The sequence below is a fragment of the Artemia sp. Qi Xiang Cuo genome, chromosome 2, assembly GCF_049724085.1.
Source record: "Artemia sp. Qi Xiang Cuo chromosome 2, ASM4972408v1, whole genome shotgun sequence".
In the NCBI taxonomy this organism is placed as follows: Eukaryota; Metazoa; Arthropoda; class Branchiopoda; order Anostraca; family Artemiidae; genus Artemia; species Artemia sp. Qi Xiang Cuo.
Window position 1 is genome coordinate 44,018,454 of NC_142795.1, and position 25,180 is coordinate 44,043,633.

The window sequence follows — 25,180 nt, forward strand, 5'->3', positions numbered from 1 at the left end:
TATATATATTAAAACTTAAAACATTAAACTTAAAACATTAAAACTTAAAACGAACAGAAATTATTCCGTATATGAAAGGGGCTGCCCCCTCCTCAACCCCTGGCTCTTTACGCTAAAGTTTTTTATTGTTTTAAAAAGCAAATTTGTCAGGAAGGGTCAAACTTTAGCGTAAAGGGTGAGGCGTTGAGGAGGGGGCAGTCCCTTTCATATACGGAGCAATTTCTGTTCGCTTAAGTTTTAATGTCGCTCCTTATTTTCAGTTAAAAAACTCTTTTTTATTTAATTTCTGAACGTTTTTGAGTTAGTACAGCTTTTATTTTGGCTCACCGTACAATAATAATTAAAACGCAATTTGCATGTTAATTTTACTTTTTTTTTGGCTAAATGGCTGTCTCGAAATTTTGTTCTGACGTAACTTACGAATTAACTTACGTAACGAACTTCTATATTCATATATCTTTATTGCGTATATTAGGGGGTTCGCCCCCTAGTGAATACCTCGCTCTTTACGCTAAGTCTAAACTTTGTTCCAATTCTTTAAGAATGACCCCTTAATCACAAAGGCCGTTAATTAGAATAAATAGCTCTGATGAAAGTACAAAAAAAAATGAGCGAGGTAATGAGTAGGGGGCGAACCCAATCATATTCGTATTAATTTGTGTTCGTTTTAAATTTTGATGGTGCTCCTTACTTTCAGTTGAAAAAATAGTTTTTTTTATTACTTAATTTCTGATCGTTTTTTTTAAATAGTGCTGGGAAATCCGGTGCCCCCTTCATAGCAATGTCCTTCCCCCATAAAAACTTCCTCCATGGAAAGTTCCTCCCACGTAACACCCGACCCAACCCACCCCAAACTACCAAAAAAAAAATCCCCCCTGAAAATGTCTGTATACTTCTGAATAACCAATACTATATGTAAACATTGGGCAAAGTTCATAACTTGCAGACCTTCCCCCGGGGACTGTGGGGGATTAAGCCATCCTCAAAGACATATTTATTATATTATTCAACCATGCTAAACAAAATGGATATCTCAAAATTTTGATCGGATGACTTTGGGGGAAAAAAGAGCGTGGGAGGGGGCCTAGTTGCTCTCCATTTTTTTGTCACTTAAAAAGAACACTAGAACTTTCAATTTCCGTTCGAATGAGCACTCCCGCAATATTCTAGGACCACTGGTTCGATAAAATCACCCCTGGGAAAAAAACAAATAAATACGCTTCTAAGATCTTCCTTCTGGCAAAAAATACAAAATTCCACTTTTTTCCAGATAGGAGCTTGAAACTTCTATAGTAGGGTTCTCTGATACGCTGAATCTGATGGTGGGATTTTCATTAAAGTTCTGTGGCTTTTGGTGGGTGTGTCCCCCTTTTTTCGAAAATAAAGTGAATTTTCTCAGGCGCGTAACTTTTGATCGGTACGACTAAACTTGATGAAACTTATATATTTGAAATCAGAATATGAATTTGATTCTTTTGATGTATCTATTTGTATCAAAATTTTGTTTTCTAGAGTTTCGGCTACTACTAAGCCGGGTCGCTCCTTACTTACAGTTCGTTACCACAAATTGTTTGATATTTGATTATTAAAGAAAGTCCGATATCTAACAACGATATCTATTAAGCTTCAAACTTTTGGTTTTCTTTTGGTTTTTGAATTGTTGTAATCTCTTGTTAAAATATATATAAATATGTTTGAAAAATCTTCAAGAACCTTAATTTTTTTTTCAATTGACGTCAGTACTATGTTAGTACATCACAAGCAGTAAAGTTAGTACATTCTTATGACATCATATATGGCATCACAAAAGTATTTTCTTATATGATTTTATGGATAGCATAAAAAAGATCGTTGAGTTTCCAGCGTAGCAGTTATTTATATAGAAGATCAACCTGGATAGCGAGAATTAGATGTCAAAATTGAAAAAGATAGCGATGATGATTGGGTTTGGGATTTTGAAATAGATAAGATTATCAGTGCCTTACCATAACTTTGTTAAAAAAAAAAAAAAAGGTTCGGCGATATGTATTTCATAATGACGAAGGATAAGTCGAGGTGTAACGAAGCAAACAATTTGAAAATGATACCGATGATGAAAGATCCAATAATAAAAAAAAAAAAAATTAATTTTACAAAGGCACCACTTCTAATTTAAGGTCCATTTGGACGTCTTCTCGTTGTATTCTTAGAACCAATAAAATTAAGCAATAACGAACCTCATTCTTCCTTTATGTAAGACTCAGCAGGTTATTCTCCTCCTTATAGCTATTTTAGTCGGCCTTGTTTGCAACTATGCAGCCACCCACGGTTACCAATAATCAACTAACTTCACTACAGCTACGGGCAACATAAACCACTTCATAACATCTGGCTACAATAGAGGTTATGTTACAACAAATGGTCCTAAAAGATCGGGAGGGGGCTAATTCGAGCGGAAATTAAAATTTTTAGTGCCCTTTCTAAGTGACTAGAAAGAATAGAGGGCAACTAGCTCCCTCCCACGAACCTTTTTACCTAAAGTCGTCCGATCAAAATTTTGAGATAGCTATTTTGTTAAGATAGTTGAATGGTACAGTAACTATGCCTTTGGGGATAACAAGGCCTACTACAGCTCCCAGAAAAAGAGCCGTAAGTTATGAAACTTGTCCTTTGTCTATATATATTATTTGTCATGAGGAATCATACAGAAATTTTTTGGGTGGGGAATTTGTGCTGGAGGATTTTCCTACACGGAGAATTTTCCGTGGGAGGGAGGTTTCCGGTGTAAACTTTCCAGAGGATATTAAACAGGGGGAGGGGGGTTTGCCAGACTTCCTATAGGAAATTCTTTTTATTAGTCCTACTTATTCATTGGCGAATAAATTTTAAATATAGAGATGTTCTTTGGGAATTGTCTTGGTGATTTTTCCGTGAAGTGATTTTCTGCGGGAGATATTTTACATGGGGGAATTTTCTATAGTAGAAATTCTTCATGGGGGATATACCCCGGATGAAACTTTCCATTGGGGGGGGGGGAGATTTCCGGGGGAAATTTCCACGGAGGGGATTTCCGGCATGATTTGAAAAACAATCAGAAATTAAATGAAAAATAAGCATTTTTCCAAATAAAAGTATGCGAAGGAGAATTTTTCAGATGGAATCTTCCGCAAGAAATTTTTTGGGGGGAACTTTCAGCGAGGATGGAATTGTCAGGGGAAAATTTCTCGGGGGGATTCTACACGTGGGTATTTTTCCATGGAGGAATTTTCTTGGGGGAGTTTTCCATGGAGGGGAGTTGGGTTTCCCGGCATTATTTGAAAATGATCAGGGTGGTGCTGTCAATAATCCTCTCTTTACGCTGAAATTTGAATTTGTGTCCAATTTCTGTAAGAACGAGTCTTGAAACACAAGGGCTGTTTAATTAGAATCAAATTTTTTTTAAAAGTACGAAAAAACTTCAGCGTGAAGAGGAGGGGGCAACCTTAAACTTTTTAAGTTTTAATCTTCGCTCCATACTTATAGTTGAAAAAAAACTTGTTTTTTTGTTTAATAATAAAAAAAGCGGACGTTTTTTCGTCCCAATAATCAGAACAGCATGATCACAACCAGCAGATTTAGTCAATCTGTGCATTTATCTGATGATAATTTGATTGATTTCGCAAATGATAAATCTCCAAATTATTCACTCATGAAAATAAAACCTTTTTTTATCGGGTGAAAGTGGAAGAGATCCAAAACTGACCACCCGGAAGTTTATCATCGACTTCCCTGATTCATTTACTCTCATCCTGCTATGTCGATAATCTAAATAACTAAGAGCTAAACAAGCCACACGACGTTTATTGTTTCTGGAACATTCCTTAGAAAAACAGATCTTACTTGACATGAGTTCAATGTTTGGAAGGACAGCATTCAATCACTACTCTTTTATTCATTTAGCAATGAGACAGTAGCTCGACTTCCATTGAACTTTTCAACATTGTTATATTTAATTTTGAGAAGTTTCAACCGTAACTCACGAGATATTTTACTGATTTTTCACATGGTTAAGTAAAGTGTAACTTGTGCAAGTTATAACCGGAAATCTAAAAGCGCTTCTTCTGAAGCATTAGATGTTTCAAAATAAATTCCATTTTATGTTCGGGTCTCTTTATTTCTTTTTCTTTTCTTTTTCTCCAGGGGTTATTGTGTCGAACCAGTGGCTATAGAATTTTAGGAAAGGTCTCAGTCAAACGGAAATCTCCAGTTCTGGTACTAATTTTAAAGCCTGAAAGTGGTCGATGGGAAATTAGACCCCCTTAGACGCCCCTTTTCAGGTCCTTCACCAAGGACGACGCCTCACCACCAAAAATGGTGCCGTGTAATAGTCTATTTAATAAAAAAGGCCAAAATATAAAAAAAAGTGTATCTCTTAAGTTAGTGCAGCCTGTAGAGGCCGGGGGCAAGCTCCTAAAGTTATAAAAAGTTGCTCGTTTAGTATAAAAGGATTTTAAAATAAATCGTCAAAGGACAGTATCCTTGTTTCTTGTAAGCTTGATCAAAACTTATGCTGATCATAAGTTCTTTCAAAGAAATTTCAAGAAACGGGCCCAGCTTATGCAGTTGATTAATTTCAAATGAAAAAGCTTATCAGTGATTTGCATGAGAAAGGTGAAAATGTTACACCTTTTGAAGTTTGGACTGCAAAAAGATTTGGTACTTTCCCATTATGTGGACACCTCGGCTGTAGACAGTCGAATGAATGCAGTGATGGAGACTCGTAAAGCGGGTAATTGTTATCTAAAAAATTGATCAAAGAGCGTGGTTTCTCATTGAATTTACAATATTTAAACTGTTGTTTTTTTGGGATTTAGGTGGAGAAAAAGGTGCCTAGGTTAGGTTACGTATTTAATATATGCTCTGCTTTACCCCCACCCCCCCCCTAATGTGCAAATATATAGCCCAAATTTGTTTATAAACTATTATATATTCATTCCATTTTATTTTATTTCATTAGCATTAACCAAACTTGACTTTTATAGGTGTCCACATAATGGGAAAGTACCAAATATTTTATCCAACATAAAAGTTTGGACTCGAAGGACTTTTTTTCCTTGCAAATAAACATATTATGCAAAAGACACATAAAAGGTCTAAAGCGTCATTGATGAACATTTTGGAATAAAATAGATCATATTGTAACATTTAGAATTGACCATTGGGTACAGATGGTGGCCGACGTTTACCCCCCCCCCCCCGGCGATTACCACCCCCCCCTCCCGGCGATTACCCCCCCTCCCGCCCAGAAAATACACCCCCGTGGAAAATATCCCCCGGAAAATACCCCCCCACTGAGAATACCCCTACGGAAAATACCCCCCCCCGGAAAATATCCCCCTTGGAAAATACCCCTCCCCCCCCCCTGGAAAATACTCCCCCCGGGTAAAATATCTTTCCCGTGGAAAATAAGGCTTTCCAAATTTGAGAATTTTGTGAGTTTTTTTTCCGTAGGGGGAAGGAATTCTGGTACTTGTGTATTATGCGCCACTCACTCAAGTTTACGCTGCGTGAAATTCGAGAACACATCCCTTTTTTCGTTAGTTTCTTCGTTACTTTAGAAATAAATTTAGGCTATAGATTTGCACATTAGGGGGGGAGGGTAATGTAATAAAACATTACATTTACTTTATACTGGGATTTTTTTTTTTTTTTTTAGTTAACAAAATTTCCAGATACCTCGCTATTCTTCTGTCATTTTTTAGTGGTCATACCTAGAAAGAATTGTTTTCTAACTTCAAACTGTCCAAATACTGTACCCCCCGTCTTTAGCAAATATATACCCGGAAAATACCCCCCCCCCCCTGGAAAATACCCCCCCCCCCCCATGGAAAATAAGGCTTTCCAAATTTGAGAATTTTATTTGAGTTTTTTTTTTTCCGTAGGGAGAAGAAATTTTGGTACTTGTGTATTATGTGCCACTCACTCAAGCTTACGCTGTGTAAAATTCGAGAACACACCGGTTTTTTCGTTAGTTTCTTCGTTACTTTAGAAATAAATTTGGGCTATAGATTTGCACATTAGGGGGGAGGGTAAAGTAAAGCGGGTCAGCATGCAAAATGTGTTTGGTAAAATTATTCTACATATTAGATAGATAGATAGATAAGTGTGTTTTAAAGCCAAACATACGGCCATGAACACAGTCAAATAACATAAATTAAAGGCAAAAATAACATAAACTTTGATCAGCGATCATAATAAAACACTTAAATGAAACACTACATTAACCAAATAATAGTACTTAATAGTTGAAAAAACGGTCCTTGAAAAAAAAAACACTTAAAACTTGGAAAAAACACTTAAATGAAACATTACATTTAGCCTACTTTATAATGGGATTTTTTTTTTTTTTTTTTTTTTTTTTTTTTTTAGTTAGTTAACACAATTTCTAGATACCTCGCTATTCATCTGTAATTTTTAATAGTCATATACCTAGAAAAAATTGTTTTCTTACTTCAAACTGTCCAAATACTTTACCCTTTCCCCTCTTTAGGTGCAAACATATAGCCCAAATTATATATTTCCCACATATTCTGTCACTTGTCTTTATCTTGTCTCGCGCTAAGCTGAAAAAAAACTAACGAAGAAACCAGTTAGTTCTCAACTTTTATACAGCGTAAACTTGAGTGAGTGGCGCATAATACACAAGTACCAAAATTCTTTCCCCCTAAGGAAATACAAAAATAAAACTCAAATAAAATTCTCAAATTTGGAAAGTCTTATTTTCCACGGGGGAGGGGTATTTTCCAGGAGGGTATTTACCGGGGGTATTTTCCGCGGGGGGAGGGTATTTTCCGCGGGGTATATTTTCAGGGGGATATTTTCCTGGGGGTATTTTCCACGGGGGTGTTTTCCTGGGGAGGGGGTAATCGCCGGGGGGGGGGGGGGTAAACGCCTAGAACCAAACAATGGTCTTGCATAATTGGTAGACTCTATGCTCTCCTCTTCAATATACCTCCCGAAAACTATGATCACAAGGGATGCCCAGATCGATCTAATCATCGCATATTATTGGAAGAGGGCTCTTTAGAAGGGATATTGCAGTTTTAGTGTCATTTTATGATCAGAGGAGATTTAAGATTTGGCGTGGGTTCACGCAAAATGGCATAATGAGAAAGCAGTCAATATAACTACTCCAATAAGGAAGAAGGTTTTTCGATCTCATATTGAGAGAAGGTCTATGGCATATCCTTCTCACTTTGGCATCCCATCCAACCTGATCTCGCTGATCTAAGATATGTATAAGCAGTTCAGAAGCCGTGTCATGACTGGAGAAGGACTTACCGAGAGCTTCAAAACCTCTACCGGAGTGCTTCAAGGTTGCCTACTATCACCGGAGCTTTTAAATCTCTTCCTATCTGCAGCCCTTTCAGCCATAGACAACCCACCCGGCGCCCTTGTCGGAGGAGTGGTGATAGACAAACTAGCATATGCCGATGACATAGACCTAAAACGAGATTCTTCTACTCCCTCATTATTCCGATCGCCATCTATGCCTGTGAATCCTGGACACTTAAAACAGACAATCAATGTCGCCTAGCTGCCTTTGAAACCAAATCCCTACGACGCATTGCTGTTATCACCTACCACGACAGAATCCCCAACTCCAAGCTTCTCCATAATCTGAAAGTCAAATTCACAATACTGGACAAAATAAAACTACAACAACTCAAATGGCTTGGACATACCCAACGCATGGCTAGCACTCGTCTCCCGAAGATAGCCTTCGATGGACGAGTACACGGTTCTCGCCCCAGAGCTCACCTTCCGAAGAGATGGAAAGAAAACTTTTCACTTTACAACCTGCCAAAACTCCTCCGCCTGGCCGACAACAGAAGCACCTACAGGAGGCATATCACTGGTTAAAGAAGAGGCCCAAAACGACCTTCAAGGATGGATCGAACATAAGTCAAGTAAGTCCATGAGGAAGAATGAAATACGAAAAAAATCTTATTCTGAATGCATACTCCCTGAAGTACCCTTTATATGAGGTTAAAATAAAAGCAGATTAAACTAAAAACGAATAGAAATTAAATTAGATAACAAGTTTATTCAAATGAAAGCAAGAAACGCCAAAACAACTCAAAACGAAAGAAAATCATTCAAAATATGGGGGTGGTTTCCGTCCTATCACTAACCCTCACTTAGTGTTAAAGTTTGGCCTTTCCATATTAAACAGTTCGTGGTAACAAAATATAAGCAAAAAGCGATCTGGGCTAATAGTAACTGAAACTCTAAAAACAGAGTTTGGATAACAATATATACATCAAAAGAATCAGCTTTTTACGGTGATTTCAAATGTAAAAATTTCATGAACTGTCATCAGAGAATCATGTTTTAAGGGTTTTTAGCTCCCATCTATGAAAATGTGGAATTTACTTTTTTTTCGAGAAGGAAGATTACGAATGCGTTTATTTGCTTGTTTACTTTTTTCGGGAGTGATCGTATTCAACCAATAGTCCTTGAAAACCAGGAGGTAGCTCATTCAAAGGGAAATTAAAATGTATTTTTTAAAAAGTTACCCTTTTTAAAGGTTACTTAAAAATTAACCTTTTTAAGTATCCAAAAGTAACTTAAAAGCTTAATTTTCTGCCATTTCGTGGCGCAAGACTTAAATTTTACCCAAAGGAGAGCCAATTGCTACCGATTGAAAATTTTGAAACAAGCCAATCGATTAAAAGTGTCGAAAAACTAAGTGATATAAAATAAACGGTTAATATAGACATTTATTTAAACTTTATTACATGATTAGACATTTAACAAACATTATAGACATTTTTAAGCATCTATTTAAAGCTTCATTTAACTAAGCTGATTCACTTGATGTTTGGTACAGTTATGTGCTGTGGTTTATAATTGTGTATCATTAGTTTTGGAAGAAGCCCATTGGTGGATCATTGCATAGGTGGGGGGTTGGGGGCGTACCTGATGCTCCAAAAGTGCATTTTTAGGCCCAAATTTGCTTGTATGCCCAAGAGTAAACCAGAATACAGGTGCTGCGGGATGACAGCTCCCTTCTTATTGCAAGTTTAACTTACCCGACAAAAGTTTCGAGCCTGAGGAAATGTGCTCAATTTGAGAAAAAGGGGAACAACCCTAAAGGGCAAGTAATTTTTATTAAAATGACATTATTAAATTATTCTATGTGTAGTTTTGTTTAGCTTCACCTCTTGAGGTGAATGGGAGGGGGCGGGGATATAAACTTCTCATTGAGGTCAGCTTATGCTGACCTCAAAGTTCAATTGAACTTTGGCAGAAAGAAGTTATTATAACTCAAAATATTCTGATTTTAGCGGCCAAAACAGATTGTGCATCATTTCTCACTAAAAACTTCTATCGCTAAACCATAGTGTATGTATACCTATTATTTAAAGTTAATTTTCAGAGAGCAGAGATGTCAGGATGTCCCATGCGTTCACCGTTTCAGAATATCCACTGCATAAAATTTAAAAATAGGGCCATAGAAGTGTTGGATCATTTGAAGAAATGAATGTAACAGATGAATTATTTGGAATATATAATAAATTAATGGGGAAATTTTAAATATCGATATTTCATTGGGGGGCGAACATGGGCCCATGGGTTCAAAGTTGGTACGTGCAATACTATTTTGATGTCATGCTTTTGTGTCATTTGATTGGTTTTTACTTTTATTTTGCATTTTAGGATGTTGTTTTGTCACATTTTACAAGAGGAAAGATGCCTTAGAAGCTCAAAATGCGTTACATAATGTGAGGACTTTACAGGGGGTAAGTTCATATTTATTTTTGTGGGTAAAACAGAGAAAACCAGAGATCGACTATAGAACTAAACAATTTATTTCTAAAGGACATGCTGTTTTAAAGAAATAAATTCATCCTTCATTACAATTTTAGTGCTTAATTCTTTGCTCTTATGCATTAATTTTCTCGCAATTCAAAAGACGGCTTATTGCAATTGGCAATTGACTCCTCTTATCATTTTATGTTGATATTACACAAGACTATTCAAGAACCAAAGAGAAGGTATCCATAAATTCAGGGAGTGGGCTTAGGTGTTTCTTGTGAGCTAAAACCCTCCTCTTTTTTCAGACAATCTTTGTTAAAGAGCCTCTTTATTAAAGAGCCTCTTTCTATAGCCTCTTTGTCAGATCCTTAAAAAAAAATGATGTCCCTGCTCTCACTCTGTCCCCTAAAGTTTATTACGCCTGCTGATAGTTCTTAATGTAATTAAATAAAAAAAAAAATAAGTTTCTTCAAATGAAAATAAGGAACAATACTAAAACTCAAAACGAACAGAAATTATTCCGTATATGAAGGGGGAATCCATTTCCTCAATACCTTGCTCTTCACTCTAAAGTTTTTAGCACTTAAAAAAAAGCTTCCTATTCTAATTAAACATCCCTTGTGTTTCAGGAGTCGTTCTTTAAAAACTGAGTCAAACAATCAAACTTTAGCATAAAGAGCAGTGTATTGAGGAGGGGGAAAATCCCTTCAAATACGGAATAATTTCTGTTCGTTTCGAATTTTAATGTTGCTCTTACTTTCAGTTGAGAAAACTTATTTTTGTAATTTAATTTTTATCAAAATTCTTTTTTTTTAGTTTCGGTTCCTATTGAGCCGCATCGATCCTTACGTACAGTTCGTTACCACGAACTGTTTGATCAATTTTAATGCTATCCTGAAAGTACTAGTAGCAAAAGCTTGAATTTGGAATGAAAAAATGACTATCGGCCAGTTTTGAGAAATTCTAAAATGGCTTGCCATGGAAAATAATTTTTCGTCAATTTAAATGTAGTAGTGCAATATTCATCGCCGAAAAATGACTCTAAGATAGTTTTTAATTTAAAAAAAATTCAAATTACAGTGTAGCCTACTTGTTTTTGTAATATATTATAGCGAAAAGTCTTTGTTTTTTCCGGGTTTTGCTTTTTGAGATAAACCTCTAGTAATAAACGTTGATTTTTTACTGTTGCAGGGGAAATTCAATGGCTATATTTGCATTCCTGAGTTTCTTTTTCAGATCGTAAAGAGACTGATTAAAAAAAAAGGAAACGATCAAAAATCGGGTTTTTTAAGGCCAAGCGAGAATGCTGAAATAACAAATAAAGCGAATGTTTTAAGAGGACAACCGCCTCTTTTCTTCAGTACGGCGGTTGTCCTCTCGAAATATTCACTTTGTTTGTTTATTCAATGTTCTCTTTTGGCCTTAAAAACCGCATTTTTGATCGTTTCCTTTTTTGCATTATGGCAGGCCAATGTGGTTTAAGAAATTATCTTAGACTGATTTCTCACACAGCCAGCAGTCAACAATTCAGCAAAATTCAAAAAACAACTTAAAGAGTAAGATTGAGTTTCAACCCCCTCCCACTAGCTATTCAATGAATTAAACTGACGAATCGAAGTTTTCAAGTTGTGAGGACTCAACTTTCAAAGCATTTAATCGCCTTTTCAAAATACAAGTTTCCTCTTAGGTTTGTTAATAATAAAGTTTGAACATGGGCGCTTTCCTATTCATTCCTTAAAACTTCGAAGTGTTTCAAGTTGATTACTATCCATTTTGTTAAAATCTTAAGAATAAAATAATTTCTGGCAGCGGAAAAAATTACAGCAATTGAGAACACATTTCGTTGGAAACTGAGTAATAGTTATTGTCATAGTAAACCATAGCATCATAAAATGTAATTAGACATAAACTTGAAGACAAATCACCTCTTTGCTTATGGATTGCTTTCGAGATATAAGGCACTAAAAGGCCAAGTTGGTAAACCCCATTTTAATTAACCAGAGGATAATTCCAAACTACAGACTTTTCAGAGGTCAAAAATACCGTGACCCAATCCAAAAATACCTCTACAAGCATAATCAAGCAAATTTGAACACAGAATGAAATAAAAATCACGAAGACACATGTTAAAGATCTTGCAATGAGAACATCAAGCAAAAGAAAGGGAAGAAAAGAAAAAACTGTCACGAAATTTGACAAAAATGTGTCTTAATTTTGAACAAAAACATCTTTTTCTGTTATCTTTTGTATTTCTAAATATTTTCCTTATGTCGGCTGTTTCTAAATTATGTTCTTCTTATTATGCTGGCATCTTCAACTTGACAAACACGTCATCAATTGTCACTATAACAGTGACTTTGATTATAAAAACGAAGCTTAACGCACTTTGAAACTTATTGATTAAAAGTAAAAGTTTTTTTACGGAAGTAAATAGCAAAGTTGTAACTTAAAACGAACAATAATTATTGCTTCACATATTGCGCAAGATATGTTTATAAAACTAGCTTAAAGAAACTGACTCGTAATATTTTCCAATTTCTGTACAACTCTAAAAAAATTCGCTTGATTGAAAACACAATTGTGACCCCTCCCCCAGAAGAAAAACAAACAAAACAAAAGCAACAAGATGCTCCCGTAGGAGCAGAAAAATTCATAAGCAGCTGCGTCAGTTGTGTAGCTCCGCAAGCTCGGCCTCTGTGAGTCTGGGGAGTTTACGGTTAAACAAATTCCCACGGAACGTCTGAATTTCAGATCCCAGGTGAGGCTGAAAATATCTGGTCCTGCTGCAGGTACTAGTACATGATATCGTTAACTTTTAGAATATAACTATAATTCTCTGAAAAACGTCAATGAAGCTCAGTTTTCTGTAAAGTGCTATTTTTGAGAATTCAACGAATATTTGCAAATATTACGAGTCAGTTTCTTTAAACTACTTTGGTGTATATAATTTGCGTAATATGTGAAGCAATGGTTCGTCCAAGTTTCAACTTCGCTCTTTAATTCCATAGAAAAAACATATTTTTAGATTTATTTTTGTCCTTTTTAATTTATTTTTTAAACATTCACAGTAAACCTTACAACAATAATAAAAATAGCACCAATAATAATTATCCTTTTAGTTAAGTTAGATAAATCGCAAATGTATATTCTAAGAAATTTCAGCTGCTTCCTGTAAACTTTTTTTTTAATTGATTCCATAATACAACCCCGTACTGTGGTCCATAGCTTTCACTCGGCAGACTGTGCTTATCAGTATTTTTAGATCTCATTACAAGGGGGTGCAGCCCCTCCCAAACCCCCTAGTAACGCAAACAATACCATATCTTAATCGTGGCCACTCCAGTAATTGTGTGTCGTATCCTCACATAGAAATTTGATTTTCAGCACAGTTAAGGCTGAGATTACACTCATATCTTATCTAACAGTTCGTGGAAACAAACTGTAAGAAAGGACCGAGTCGCCTAAATAGTAACCGAAACTCTAAAAGTCAGAATTCTTATATAAATAGATAACGTAAAAAGAATTTAATTATTGTACTGATTCCAAATATATAAGATTCATCAAGTTTAGTTTTACCCATAAAAAGCCACGAGCATGAGAAAATTTGCCTAATTTCGAAAAAGGGGAGGGGCCTTAAAAGTCAAGGACTTTTATTAAAAATCACACCATCAGATTCAGCAAATCAAAGAACCCTATCGTAGAAGTTTCAAGCTCCTATATCCAAAATTGGGAGTTCTGTTTTTTTGCCAAAAGAAAGATCATAAATGCATGTTTTTTTTTGTTTTTTGTCCCCAGGGGTGATCGTATTGAACTAATGGTCCTAGAAAATCGGGAGAGGGTGCATTCGAACGGAAATTAAGATTTCTAGTGCCCTTTTTAAGTGACCGAAAAGACTTGAGGGTAGCTAACCCCCCTCCCACACCCCTTTTTTCTCCGAAGTCGTCCGATCAAAATTTTGAGATAAAATGTTGTTCAATATAGTTGACAGATCCAATAGCTATGCCTTTGGGGATAACATGGGCCCCCATAGCTCGCGGGGAAAGGGCTGTAGGTTATGAAATTGTCCATTGTTTACGTATAGTAATTTTTATTGGAAAGTATACAGACATTTTCCGGGAGTGTTTTGTGCTTGGGGGGAGTTTCCATGAGGAGGGAAATTTCCAGGGGTGAAATTTCCAGGGGAAATTTTACACTGGGGGGATTTGACAGAATTTCTGTAGGAATTTCTTTTTTTTTTGCTTAAATTTCTCTTTACCAACTCAATTTTGCATGTGGAGATGTTCAGAGGCAATTTCCCGGGGGAAATTTTCAGCGAGTTATGATTTCTAAGAAAAAATTCGACGGAATGGGGGATTTCTGGAGTGATCGTAAAAACAATTAGAATCAAAAATCTTTTTCAAATTAAAGTAGCGTATGTTAACGAGAATTTTTCAGTCTGAATTGTACACAAGACATTTTACGGGGGGGGGGGGGTTCAGCGAAGGTGGAATCATCCGGAGGGAATTTTACGGGGGGAGGGGAGGTTTTATTTTACGTGGAAAGAACTTTCCACGGAGTTTTCCGTCAGGGGAGGGAATTATTCATGGAGGGTCAGTCAGATTTACCAGCATTATTTGAAAAACAAGAAAAAATTAAATGAAAGAAATCAGGTTTTTTCAACTGAAAGTAAGGAGCAACATACAAACTCAAAATGATCATAAATTATTCCACGTATTTAGGGGTTGACCCTTCCATAATACCTTGTTCTTTACGCTAAAGTTTGACTGTTTGTCCCAATTTTTTAACAACGACTCCTAAATCACAGGGGCCGTTTGATTAGAATAGGAAGTTTTTGTTAAAGTGCTAAGAACCTTGAGTAAAGAGCAAGGTATGGAAGAGGGGGTAACATCTTCATATACAGGATATATATATATATATATATATATATATATATATATATATATATATATATATATATATATATATATATATATATATATATATATATATATATATATATATATATATATATATATATATATATATATATATATATATATATATATATATATAAATATATATATACAGCAACACAAATTTAACTTAACTATTAAAATCATATCTACTAATATTTCTGTTCGTTTTTAGTTTTAATGTTGCTCCCTACTTTCAGTTGAAAACCTTTTTTTCAATTTAATAGTAAGATATCGACGAATTCCTTTCAATTGAGCTCTTAAACAGCTCTCTATGATGTTCCAGCGGCCCGCTAGCGGCGAAGAAAAAGAAAAAAAACAATAAAGAAAGAGGACACATTATTGCTACCCACACGAAAATCTGATTTTCCTTGTTAATCAAGGTGGGTTCTATTTTCTGGTATGGAGTTTTCGGTAATGATGATTCCAGCGGCGTACTCTTTGTTTCGGTCCGACGCCATTTCAAGGGTTTCTTGATATTTTTCGAAACTCCCATAAGTTTGTTTTCAAAATTACATTTTGCTATTAAGATGTTTGCTTGATACATTTTGCTTGATTTGATGTTTGATGGCATAAAATGTCAGAAAGCGGCAGAAAATAGTAGGGGGTTTCAGGTTTTATTTAGGGTTTCCGACGCCTTTTTCGAGAGTTTCAAGCTCTTTTTCGAAATTTATGTAAACTTGTTTTCGCAATAAAAATTTTTTTCGAAGATTTTACATCTAAAAGAAGATAATATTTTACTTCTAAGACAAATTTTATTTTGAATAAAAAATTTTATTGCTGTAACGTTTCTGAATTTTTCAAATTTGCAAAAAAGAGCACAGGAAATAATGGATTGTACCAGGCACATTCACAGACTTGAGGGACACAATTTCGGAAGGAGCACCAATATATATATATATATATATATATATATATATATATATATATATATATATATATATATATATATATATATATATATATATATATATATATATATATATATATATATATATATATATATATATATATATATATATATATATATATATATATATATATATATATATATATATATATATATATATGTTACCGTGAATGTCCAAAATCTAGCTAATGCAGACATTCACCGGTGAATGTCCGAAATTCTGTTAACTCTGCTTGGACTCAATTAGCTTTGCGAGTCAGCATTTTCTGTATTATGCAAGCTATGACGGTAAAAGTTAAAGTTAGGTTAGATTATGTTAGTTTAGTTCGGTTAGGTTAGATTAAATTTGATTAAAAATGTCAGAAATGGTTCAAAAACTTAACCTAGGCTAACCCGACCAAGCCTAATCAAACCTAACCTGTCATCATTAGACCTTGCATTAAATTGAAAAAGTTGACCGGCATTTCTGACTAAATCCAAGGAGAAAAAAGGTATTTCGGACATTCCCCAGTGAGTGTTGACATTCACCAATTTTCGGACATCCACGGTAACATATATACATTATAAACGAAGAGCTTATAGATTTGTTCTTAGCATTCTTTGCCCCTATCGATCCTTATCCAACGCTTTAACAATGTAAGTGATGTAATATAGTGAACCTTCTGTTACACACGCTTGATGTACTGAGCAAGCATTCTATCTATTGGGATGCGACGTTTTAGAACTACTTTAAAATTAAGCTTCTGAAAGAAAAGAAAATACATTGGGTCTCCATAGCAAATAAAAAGTTTCCAAACAACGCTTCAAAATATTTCTAGTAATAAAACTTTCATTCGAAAGAAAAAAAGTTCAGGGCTTGGATCAAATAAACACTCATATTGTTACTTTCCTTTTCGTGCCGACATGCAGATACATACATTACAAACCTACTTTTTGTCTCCATCGTAAAAATGAAGTCAAACCCTTTTCTCTGTTTTCTTATAAAATATTTTTGTGTTTTGGCTTCAACTAAAATATAACCCTCTAATGTTTGAATGTGCTTTCTGCTTTGATTAAACAATACTTCTAGCCTTTTTGACCTCTCTGAAATTTCTGTTTTATGTAGCTATGGCGTTCTTGATGCACTTCAGCTGCATGTAACGCCTAAAATTCAAAAATGCAACTATTCCTCGAATCTTTTTTCTCACATTTTCAGAGGTAAAGTTAAAGTAATGCACGTACATTTTGACATAATCGTACGACGATAAAAACCTGCAACGTCTTAGAAGTTAAACGTACTCGTACATGTTTCGTCATGAGAGAGCGCCTAACATATTGTTAAATTCTCACCTGAAATTAGAATTCCTCGTTGGTTCTTGGCAGTAATTTTCCTTTCCAGCTTGCGGAGCGTAACTTGTTTAGGCTGCCCATGTTATTTTCTGAGTGGAATACGAACTAAATATTACTCGGAGAGTTTCCTCTTATGGACGTGTTTGTAATAGAGATGGGCTACTCAAATCTAATAATTAGTGGAATAAACTGCATTGATTTGCTTCTTTTTCTTTTCTCCAGAGCTTGACATTCATTTTATTAGTAAAATTTCAGAAACTGAAAATGTCTGGTATGTTTCCAAAGAAAGTCGGGAAGTTACGCCTTAAACATACCAAACTCCGAGTATCATTAAGTTTTTAATACTCACTCAATTATTCATGTAGCTAATTAATCAAGACCTCTCAGAGGATGCTTCAATACAAAAGAAGAAAGATTTAAGAACATGGTTGTTGTCATTTATGTCACTTTACGAGCCCGAGGACTGACAGCTCCCGTAGTTTTACCACTAAACACGATGTTTATTTTACTTATTTTAGACGATGAGGTAACGAAGCATGAAAATTCTGTTTAAAAGATTCATGGTAAATTCCTCATCTTCTATTTCGCCTATCTAGGTAAATAGCTAAAACCCACTTTGAAGGGTTTTTTAGTGCAATCCATCATAGGCTCACGGGCCATGCATATTTAAAATCCCAAAAGCACATTAGTTTCGAAAAGGCGTAATATTTTATCCATAGCAAACATGTAAATAAAAAAATTATAAAGAACAATTAACTGGATCAATGAAGAATATGAATTTAATGATGGAACTAAATTTGTTTTCTGTGAGTAATTAAATAAAAAAAAAAAAAATTTTTAACTGAAAGTAAGGAGCGACGTTAAAACTTAAAACGAACAGAAATTATTCTGTATATATAGTTTTTTTATTAAAAAAATAGAGTTGTGAGAATGTCAAACTTTAGCGTAAAGAGCGAGGCTTTGAGGAGGGGACAGCCCCTTTCATATACGGAATAATTTCTATTCGTTTTAAGTTTTAACGTCGCCCTTTACTTTCAGTTAAAAAAAATTGTTTTTTTTATTAATTTTTGAACGTTTTTGAATGCAGGTTTTGATTTTGGCTCACCGTACATGATTAATTAAAATAAAATTTGCATATTAATTTTACTTTTATTTCGTTAAATGGCTTTCTCGAAAGTTGTTTAATTTTATTTACGAACGTTTTTATTACTAATAAATATACGTAACTTACTTAACGAACTTCTATATTTATATATTAATTAATACGTATGCTAGGGGGTTTGCCCCCTAGTCAAAGCCTCCCTCTTTACGATAAAGTTCGAATTTTGTTCCAATTCTCTAAAAATGACACCTTAGTCACAAAGGCCGTTAATTAGAATAAATAGCTCTTATGGAAGTACTAAAAAATCTTTGGCTTAAAGAGCGAGGTATTGACTAAGGGGCGAACCCAATCATATACGTAATATTTTCTGTCCGTTTTAAGTTTTGATGTTGTTCCTTACTTTCAGTTTAGAAACTTGTTTTCTTTTGATTTAGTTTCTGATCTTTTCTTAAATAATGCTGGGAAATCCAGAACCCCCTTCATGGCAATGTCCCTTCCCCCATGGCAACTTCCTCCATGGAAAGATCCTCTCGCATAACCCCTGACAACCCCCTCCCCTCCCCAACTACCAGAAAAAATCTCCCCTGAAAACGTCTGTATACTTCCCAATAACCAATACTATATTTTAACATTGGGTTAAGTTCATAACTTTCAGCCCTCTCCCCGGGGAGTTTGGGGTATTAAGTCATCCTAAAAGACATAGTTATCATATTTTCGACCATGCTGAACAAAATAGCTATCTCAAAATTTTGATCGGGTATTTTCTGAAAAAATTAGCGTGAGAGGGGGCCTAGTTGCCCTCCATTTTTTGTCAGTTAAAAAGGGCACTAGAACTTTTAATTTCCGTTCCAATGAGCCCTCCCACGATATTCTAGGACCACTGGATCGATATGATCACCCCTGGGAAAAAAATAAATAAAAAATAAACACGCACCCGTGATCTTTCTTCTGGCAAAAAAATACAAATTCCACATTTTTGCAGATAGGAGCTTGAAACCTCTACAGTAGGGCTCTCTGATACGCTGAATCTGATTGTGTGATTTGAATTTTTCGTTCTATAACATTTAGGGGGTCTTTCCCCCTTTTAGATATGTATTTGAACTTCTGTAGCCAGGTTCAGACGCCTGAGGGATTGACTGAAGAGTTCCGGACGTCAGCAGGTGTTCTAATGTTTGCCTCCTATCCCCTTATCTATTTAATCTGTCTCTAAATGCAGCTTTATCACTTACTAAAACCACAGACGGTGCATCCATTGGAAGGAAACTTGTCGACAAATTAGCGTACGCAGACGACATCGTGAAAATTAACAGTCATGAACATATCTTCCAAACAGACCTAAACGAGATAGTGTCAGCAACCGAAGCCTTTTGGGATGGTTGTCAACACAACAAAAACAAAAGTCATGCGGGTATCCAGAGACTTTGCGCCCAGAGCCATACAGCTAACCATAAAAGGAGAGCAAATTGAAAATGCAGAACCTTTTGTCTACCTTGGCAGTCTTTTAACCTCTAACAACGATCGCTCAAAATCGACTAGGTGTAGACTGGGCCTTGCAACCAGCAGCTTCAAGAGCCTATCATCACTTAAGAAAAGTAAATTACTATCAAAATCATTGAAGGTCCGGCTCTTTGACTCTCTCATAATCCCCATTGCTATGTATGCAAGTAAAACATGGTCAATTAAAGCTGATGACGAAAGGCGAATCACCGCATTTGAAACAAAATGTCTTCGTCGCATAGCAGGGATCACCTACATCGACCGAGTATCCGATGAACGCCTCAGTAAACTCCTCCACTGCTCATACACTATCATGGACCGAATCAGAAGTCACCAACTCCGCTGGCTTGGTAATACTCAACAATTGTCATCAAATCAACTCCCCAAAATCACGTTTGAAGGACGGGTAGATGGCACACGACCTCGTGGCCGACCACGCAAGAGATGGTACGACAACTTCAATGGCCAGAACCTCACCCAACTCCTGCGTCTTGCACCAGATAGAACCGAATACCTTCGCCATATTCAACGACTAGTGAGAAGAGAAGAAGCCCCAATACAGCCACAAAGGCCGGATTTGATATAAGTCAAGTCAAGTTTCCCCTCATTTGGAAAATCAGCCAAATTTTCTCAGGCGCGTAACTTTTGATGTGTAGGATTTAACTTGATGAAACTCATATATTTGAAATCAGCATTAAAATCTGATTCTTTTGATGTATCTGTTGGTATCAAAATCCCGGTTTTTAGAGTGTCGATTACTATTGAGCAGGGTCGCTCCTTACTTACAGTTCGTTACCACGAACTGTTTGATACATTAGCTGAGTCTTGAAAAGTTAGAGGTGATTGGTAGTTGTTCGGGATATTTTTATAATTGCACTTACTTTCAGGGAAATTCCGGGGACCAAACAATCCATATCCTTTGCTCTATGTGGTCGAGATCTATATTTGTAACCTATCAATTAAGGCTTAGGATCTTAAGATAAAATTGATATATTCACGAGCCTTATTTGTCAACTCATACAAGATCAATATTTGCGTTAAAGATAGCTAATTAGCTTAACATGAAACAATTAGCTTAACATGAAATATGAAACAATAGGCATCATTGACATCTGTAGTTACAAAACCAAACTGCTTGTAAAGTAGTGTAAAGTTTAAAGTACCTTCTGGTAAAATCCTTTAAATATTTGTATCGTTGGTTGATCCCATCAATGCAGGCAAAGCTGCAAGATTGAATCCACGCAGTTACTCCTTCCATGGGGACTCTTGAAGTATAGATTCAACATTTGTTGCGTGTCTTAAACACGAACGAATGAACTTTAGTCCAAAAGGCTGACCATCAACAATATTTATTCATTCCAGTTTTGTAACTCGGGCTCCATTGATGGTTCAGGCCAGCACGGAGATGGATTCTTTGTAGATGCTCCCACTGCAACTAGTGTGGTGACCTTGGAGTCAGTTGCGTCTCGTATCGGGAGAATCAGACTCAGAAGCCTCATAAACCACATAATCGTCATCCCCGTAAATGCTCCAGCAAAGGAGAACAGTGATGCGCTCAAAGAAGAGTTCTATTACGACCTCAAAAGGACAATTGACAAGACACCAAGGCGACATATGCTCTTCTTCACCGGAGATTACAACGCTTGACTTGGCAGAGCAGACCCTCATGCAGCTACAATAACTAGGCCCTACACTGTTGGTGACAGATGCATTAATGGAGAAAGGCTTCTGCAACTAGCCAGGTACAGCCATCTCGGTGCCTCTAACAATCTCTCTGAACACATGAAAAGCATCTCGTTAGCCTACATGGCACTCGAACAACGGCAGAACATAAGCTCATATTGATCACATCCTAGCGAGCAAGCGATGAATAAGTTCCTGCTTACATGCCAGAGTATACGCAAGAGCTGATACGGGGTCGTTAAACGGGTCAGATCACTATCTGTATGTAGAGTCCGTCATCGTCGAAGCAGAGAAAGGGGACAGAAAAAAGAAAACCACTTTGACGTGTCCAAATTAAGTTGTTCAGGACTCAAAACTGAGTTTGAGTTGAAGCTCAGCAACGATATGTTGTCCTGAACCAATTTCCTGACGTTGACCAAAAATGGGCAGAGATAAAAGCTGCGACTGAAAATGCAGCCAAAAATGTCCTTGGCCACACCAACCAGAAAAAACGATCCTGGATTTCTCACCGCACCATAGAGCTAATTGAAAAGAAGCGCCTCCTCGTTGGTCGTGTAAAAGAACCCTTAAAAGCAACCCAAAAATAAGTTAAACTATCAGTGAAACAGGACCGAGAACAGTACTAATATTGCAAATGAACTAGAGCATACGTCAAAAATCCATAATAGAGACTTCAAAAGCTACTTGTAATTTCTAAAACATCTAGTAATAACATTGCACTACGAATTATCGATTTTTATATATGTATTGGAATGAATGAATTTAAAATTAGCTTCTGTGAAATTCAGTGTTACAAAGGTGAAGCCAAGTTTCACATTTAAAAGAAATCTGACTTATTGACCCGTGAAAAAATCTAATGTCGCTTATATTTATACGTTCTCCGGAGCATGTGCATCTCGCGCCGGCTTTGTATAATAGTCGAGATAGGGAATGATCTTACTGTCTATTATTTATATACAGTGCTCCTAACTAAGAAACTTTGAAGACAAACACTCCTTGGACTGTAAATGCAGTGATCCTAAATTTCTTGGGGAAAGTTAACTTTCCCCGAAGAAACTTGTTTACGATTAGGCACCTGTCTACTAAATTTAAAGCAAGTTTCATCACTTTTAAAGATTATGTCATTCCTTCAGCAAACCCTTCCCTCAATGCCAAGAACTTCCCTTATATATTGATATATCTGCAATTGTTAAATATCCTTTTTCTTAAAATATAAAATGGTTTTCACAGAAAATAGGGATAATAATCCAATTTGCATTTATCAACAAAAATGATTTTTGTTGTTGAGATGCTAAAAAAAATTTAGTTTACAGAAAGAACTCGTAAGAAAATAGAAATTATTTTATGAAAAGAAATTTTATTTTATTTTATTCAGACAATAGAGCAATACCTTTTTATGAATGACCTAGAAGCGCCTATCTAGGATTTTTGAACGGGGGAGGGCTATTTTTTGTAGGGGGGTTTCGAAAAAATTTAACATTTGTTTATTATGTATTTGTGTTTTTAATAGTCGGAAAGTTTATTTAATATGTTCAATCTCCCCCCCTGGATACGGTCTTGTCTAGACATGCCCTGATTAAAAAAAATGCACATTTACAATAATACATAAAATCAACGTTTTTAAACAAAATTGCAGAAAAAAATAAGTTCTCTAGAGGCTTCTATCCTCCAGCCACTAGCAGGCTTCAATGTTTTAAAAAACGAGGATTCGCCAATCACTGATACCTTTATTTCTAACAGTGCCTGGGGTGCATTGATCAGTGACCTTATATTTATTTTTGTTCAATTCCCAGCAGTGGCGGATCCAGGGGGGCGAGGTGGGCGTGCCCCCCCTAGCGTAGTCTAAAGTAGTGGAATTTACTTAATTAACCCAAGTTTGCGTTAATTAAACTTGCTCCTAACGCAAGTTTTTCGGATCAACCTATTTTGCGCCCCCCCCCCCCGAAATTTTTTTTTATCGGATCAACCTACTTATCCCCCTAAAAAATATTCTGGATTCACCCCTGCTTCCCAGGCAAACTACTGCAAATTTTGCCAATCGTAGGCGATAAATCAAGATAAATAAATACATCTTTCAAGAACCAAGTTTTGTCTCCTTCAAGGAGATGAAATCTACTATTCAAGGGTATGGACACGATGGAAAGCAAGGTGGATTCAGCATCCGTATTTTGATTCCGCACAATGAAAAATCATGACCCCCGCCCACACCTGTATAGTTTTTAATGTTAACCAAAACTATTGTACGAAACTACGTCTGACCGAAAATTTTGACTGAATATTTAAACATTGCTTAAAATTGAAATTGCAATTCAACTTTACAAACATTTCTACATTGCGCATAAAACTATTCGTATTAAGAAGCCAGCAGAAATCAGAACAAAATTTGTTTTTATTGAAAGGTAAAGAGCGATGTATTGAAACTGAAAACGGGGAGAAATAAAGCCACACAACAAGTCAAACTTAAAACGAACGGAATTTAATATGAACGAATAAATGAAAAGAAAACGAACATAACTTTGTGTTTTTATTTGTTTCATGTTAACTTCTTATTTGCAGTAGTTCCTTTTTATCCAATGTTTTACTCTTGAATCTACTTCATTGTTTTGTCGTTTCTGGTTTGAATTCTTGTACTGTTTCATTTTTACTCATTTTTGGCTTCTATATCTTTCTTCGCATTTCTCCGAAAAATATTTTGAGAAATAAAAAATAAGGCAAGCACTTGATTTTCCGGGTTTCAGAATGATATTGTTTATGAATAGAATTATTTGATTACGGCTTACTCTTGATCTAAAATACAGATTATTACTTATGATCCGCTTCAATTTAAGATGTGAATTGAATTCCAAATTGGAGTTTTCAAGCTCTTTCCTGTTTCATAATTAGCTAGTCTTCTTAAGGACAGTATTGGTTGTGTTGTTAGCTATTACATTATATGTGAAAGAAGTAGTTTGTTTAAACTGAACAGTATATTGTTCTTCATACATCAAATACATTTCAAAGTTTTGAAATAAGACGTGGCAAACTTGGTTCAGTCTTAGCTGCTTTATTTTTTAATAAAGCCACTGGTGTATTTGATGGAGCACGTGAAAGAAGAAATTATGCAAGATGATTCTGCTATTCATGCATTAAATTTTCCAACAGGACTAACAAAGCAGGACTTAGTATACTTTCCAGGATATGTTATGCCTAACTGTTATGCAAGGGAGAATGTGAGTTTTTTTTTATCCAGGTCAATCTCAAAGTAGGGCTTCAAAGTCAAGAGACAATGTTTATAACATTTAGAATTTCAAAACATAAGGTTTTAAGAACAGTTCATTGGTGTAACCTCATATAAGAATCTGATTTCCCAGACTTAAGCCAAGGCACACAGATGGGATTCAACGGGCCCTTGTGCCCCCTTCCAAACTTTCAAGGCCTTCAGAATTTTTCTATAGTTTCTTGTATGTTACATATAATTCTTTTTTTCCAATGTATGCCCTCCACTCTAAAACAAATTCTTAAATACTTCTTTGTCAATGTCAGGTTTATACCTTAAACTGGTGTGTTTCTATCGGCTTTGAATTAAGACCAGTAAGCAAAAAAAAATATTAATAAATACGAATATCATTTAAACCTTGCATTTTGTTATGAGAATCAGAAACAAAACTAATTGCATTAGGTTAGTTGCATTCCCAGCGCTATTGGCACTGGGGGAAATCTAACCCTTCTCCCTAACAGCTGACAACCCCCAAGAAGGATCATCACAAAAAATATCAGCGGCAAGTTACTTTCAGTTGAACGATGTCTGGCACAACTTGCGCCAGTCGCCCCCTTACTCTTTTTGAATAGCCTGGCTTAAATATGTTAAGGTCCATATGAAAAAATATGCTAGGCTGCTACGATGTTAGTAGTAAGGCATCAATTGACGCTGATTACACATGTACTAAC

General features: G+C 35.7%; 1 protein-coding gene across 10 annotated transcripts in view; it reads left to right on the forward strand.

Moving 5' to 3' along the window:
- LOC148955263 (CUGBP Elav-like family member 1) overlaps positions 1 to 25,180 on the forward strand; it is a 291,118-nt gene that overhangs the window by 139,658 nt on the left and 126,280 nt on the right. For 9 of the 10 annotated variants that reach the window (XR_016142940.1, XR_016142941.1, XR_016142939.1 and 6 more), the window contains one exon: positions 9,682 to 9,764. Coding sequence is in view for 7 of the 10 variants with exons in the window: in XM_089101246.1 (XP_088957372.1) it covers positions 9,682 to 9,764 (83 nt within the window). In the remaining 3 variants the exon portion in view is untranslated. Of the gene's footprint in view, positions 1 to 9,681; positions 9,765 to 24,182; positions 24,463 to 25,180 lie in introns of those variants that run through there. The other variant, XM_089101264.1, reaches the window with a different exon arrangement.